At 64.2% G+C, this 3497-nt stretch overlaps 1 protein-coding gene across 1 annotated transcript; it reads left to right on the forward strand.

Annotated features, from left to right (window-relative positions):
* Positions 1 to 98: 98 nt before the first annotated feature.
* Positions 99 to 3120, forward strand: LOC113941782 (cobra venom factor-like; the record flags this gene model as incomplete). Its single annotated transcript, XM_027632925.1, has 5 exons — positions 99 to 284; positions 611 to 726; positions 1406 to 1552; positions 2106 to 2318; positions 2899 to 3120. Coding segments are annotated over 5 exons (884 nt in total), but the record flags the coding sequence as incomplete, so codon positions are not given.
* Between the last annotated feature and the right edge of the window lie 377 nt (positions 3121 to 3497).

Below are 3497 nucleotides of genomic sequence, written 5' to 3' on the forward strand. Positions count from 1 at the left end.
CCCTCACTCCCCCCTCCCTGCAGGTGACAGACAGGGACAGCGAGGCCATGCTGGCCACTGTCCCCTGCCTGTCCCCTGTCCCCTGGCTGTCCCCTGAGTCCCCTGTCGCCTGTCTGTCCCCTGGGTGTCCCCTGGCTGTCCCCTGAGTGTCCCCTCTCCGCAGGTGACCGAGGGGGACGGCGAGGCCGTGCTGACCATGGACGCTCTGCGGCAGCGCTTCCCCAACCCGCAGGAGCTGGTGGGACATTCCCTCTACGTGTCCGTCACCGTCATCACCGAGTCAGGTCTGCGGGGACACGGGGGGGGACACCTGGGGTTGGGGACAGGGAGGATGGGGACACCCGGAGCCACCCCAGGGCTACCAGAGCTGTCGCTGATAGGGGGACAGTGAGCCCTGGCACGAGGGGATGTGGGGCTGGGGACATCTGGGGTTGGGGACAAGGAGGATGGGGAGACAAGAGGTTGGGGATGGTGAGGGCAGGGACACCTGGGGTTGGGGACAGGGAGGATGGGGACACCTGGGGCCACCCCAAGGCCACTGAGGCTGTCCCTGGGCAGGGGACAGTGAGCCCTGTCCCCGTGTGACACGACCATGCCCCCGGTGCCCCAGGCAGTGACATGGTGGAGGCCCAGCGTGGTGGCATCCCCATCGTGACGTCGCCCTACACCATCCACTTCACCCACACCCCCAAGTACTTCAAACCGGGCATGCCCTTTGACCTCCGGGTAAGGACACCTGGGGACAGCGGGGACACTGGGGACAGCGGTGGGGACAGCAGGGACACCTGGGGACAGCGGGGACATTGGGGACAGCGCTGGCATCGGCCCAGGGCCCCCAGGGACCCCGTGATGGGGATGGGGACTGGGAGGGACTGGGGGATTTTGAAGGGGGGAGGGGACTTGAGGACCAACATCTGTCCCTGTGTCACGTCCCTGTGTCACCTGGAGAGGGTCTGGGGACCCTGGGCTGTCCCGGTGTCACTGGGGTGACCCCTTCCCAATGCCCCTTCCCAGTGTTCCCAGTGCCCCTTTCCAGTGCCACCCACCCCTTCTCAGCGTGTCTTCCCAGTGTCCCCAGTACCACCACCCCTTCCCAATGCCCCTTCCCAGTGCCCCTTCCCAGTGTTCCCAGTGCCAGTGCCCCTTCCCAGTGCCCCTTCCCAGTGCCCCTTCCCAGTGTTCCCAGTGCCTGTGCCCCTTCCCAGTGCCCCTTCCCAGTGTTCCTAATACCCCTTCCCAGTGTTCCTAATACCCCTTCCCAGTGTCCCAATGCCACCCACCCCCTCCCAGTGCCCCTTCCCGGTGTTCCCACTGCCCCTTCCCAGTGTTCCCAGTGCCACCACCCATTCCCAGTGCCCCTTTCCCCTGCCCCGTGCCCCCGTGACGTCCCCCGTGTCCCCTCCAGGTCTTCGTCACCAACCCGGACGGGTCACCGGCCCCACGTGTCAACGTCCAGGCCGACGGGTTCCAGGGCCTGGCGTCCACCCAGCGCGACGGCACCGCCCGGCTCGTGGTCAACATGCCGGCCAACAAGGACAGTGTCCCCGTCACCGTGAGTGGGGACACTGGCTTGGGGAGGGACAGGGGTGACACCTCTGTGGTGACCTAGACCTCCATGGTGGCCAAGACCTCTACGATGGCCTAGAGGTGGCCTAGAGCTCTACGGAAACCTAGACCTCCACGGAGGCCTAGATGTCTCTGTCAGCCAAGACCTCTTCATTGGCCAAGGCCTCTCCGTTGGCCAAGGCCTCTCCGTTGGCCAAGGCCTCTCCGTTGGCCAAGACCTCTCTGTTGGCCAAGACCTCTCCTTTGGCCAAGACCTCTCCCTTGGCCAAGACACCGTGACCTCTCCATTGGGCATCCCTTGGCCCAGACCTCTCCGTTGGCCAAGACCTCTCCTTTGGCCAAGACCCCTCCCTTGGCCAAGACACCGTGACCTCTCCATTGACCATCCCTTGGCCAAGACCTCTCCGTTGGCCAAGACCTCTCCGTTGACCAAGACCTATCCATTGGCCACGACCTCCATGGAGGCCAAACCCTCTAAGCCAAGCCCCGCCCACGTGCAACCCCCTCCCCGCTGACGGGGTGTCCCCTGTCCCCCCCAGGTGCGGACGGTGCAGGAGGGGCTGCCCCCCGAGCGCCAGGCGTCGCGGCAGATGACGGCCCAGGCCTATCGCAGCCAGGCCAACTCCGGAAACTTCCTGCACTTGGCTGTACAGGCCACGGAGCTGAGGGCCGGGGAGAACCTGCCCGTCAACTTCCACCTCAAGACCAACAACAACGCCGTCCGCGACGCCGTCCAGTACTTCACCTACCTGGTGGGTGTCGACCCGGCTCAGGGGTTGGGATGACTGGGAGGACTTGGCTGAGTGACCAATGACCATGACCAAGGGGATCAATGACCATGACTAGGGTGACCAATGACCATGGCCGAAGTGATGAATGACCATGACTAGGGTGACCAATGACCATGGCCGAAGTGATGAATGACCATGACCAGGGTGACCAATGACCATGGCCAAGGTGATCAGTGACCACAGCCAAGATGATCAATGACCACAACCATGGTGATCAATGACTATGTCCAGGGTGACCAATGGCCATGTCCAGGGTGACCAACGACCATGGTCAGAGTGACCAATGACCATGGCCAAGGTGACGAATGACCATGGCCACCAATGACCACAGTGACCAACGACCGTGGCCAAGTTGACCAATGATCATGGCCAAGGTGACTGATGACCGTATCCAGGAGTGGTCACCAAGGGCCAGCACAGCAGGATGGGGTGACCGCGACACCCTGGCCCCCCGAGGTGGCCGAGGGTGGGCTGAGGGGTCATGCCGGTCACTCGCCGCCCGGGTGGCCACCACCAACCCCGCATTCCTCGCCCGCCCCAGATCATGAGCAAGGGGCGCATCGTCCGCGCCGGGCGGCAGCGCCACGAGGCCGGGCAGAGCCTGGTCACCATGAGCCTGCCGGTGACCCCCGAGCTCGTCCCCTCCTTCCGCATCGTGGCCTATTACCACGTCCTGCCCGGAGAGATCGTGGCCGACTCCGTCTGGGTGGACGTCCAGGACACCTGCATGGGCACCGTGAGTGTCCCCCCCGGTCCCAGAGGGGTGGGGAAGGGACCTTGGGGGTCTTGGGGGGCTTTGGGGGACTTTGAAGGGGTTCTAGGGGTCTCCTGAAGGTTTTTTGGGGTCTCCACCACCCCTGGGGTCGGGGTATCCCCACGGGTCAGGTTCTGGGGGTCTCATGAAGGGTTTTGGGGTCTCCACCACCCGTGGGGTTGGGGTTTCCCCATGCGGCAGGTTTGGGGGTCTCTCGAAGGTTTTTTGGGGTCCCCAACACCACACCCCTGGGGTCGGGGTATCCCCACAGGGCATGTTATGGGGGTCTAATGAAGGGGTTTTGGGGGTGTGACAATGGGTTTTGGGGTCTCCACCATCCCTGGGGTCGGGATTCGCAACGGGGCAGGTTTGGGGGTCTCACAAAG

Source organism: Corapipo altera, unplaced genomic scaffold, assembly GCF_003945725.1.
Source record: "Corapipo altera isolate COAL_440 unplaced genomic scaffold, ASM394572v1 111147, whole genome shotgun sequence".
Taxonomy (NCBI): Eukaryota; Metazoa; Chordata; class Aves; order Passeriformes; family Pipridae; genus Corapipo; species Corapipo altera.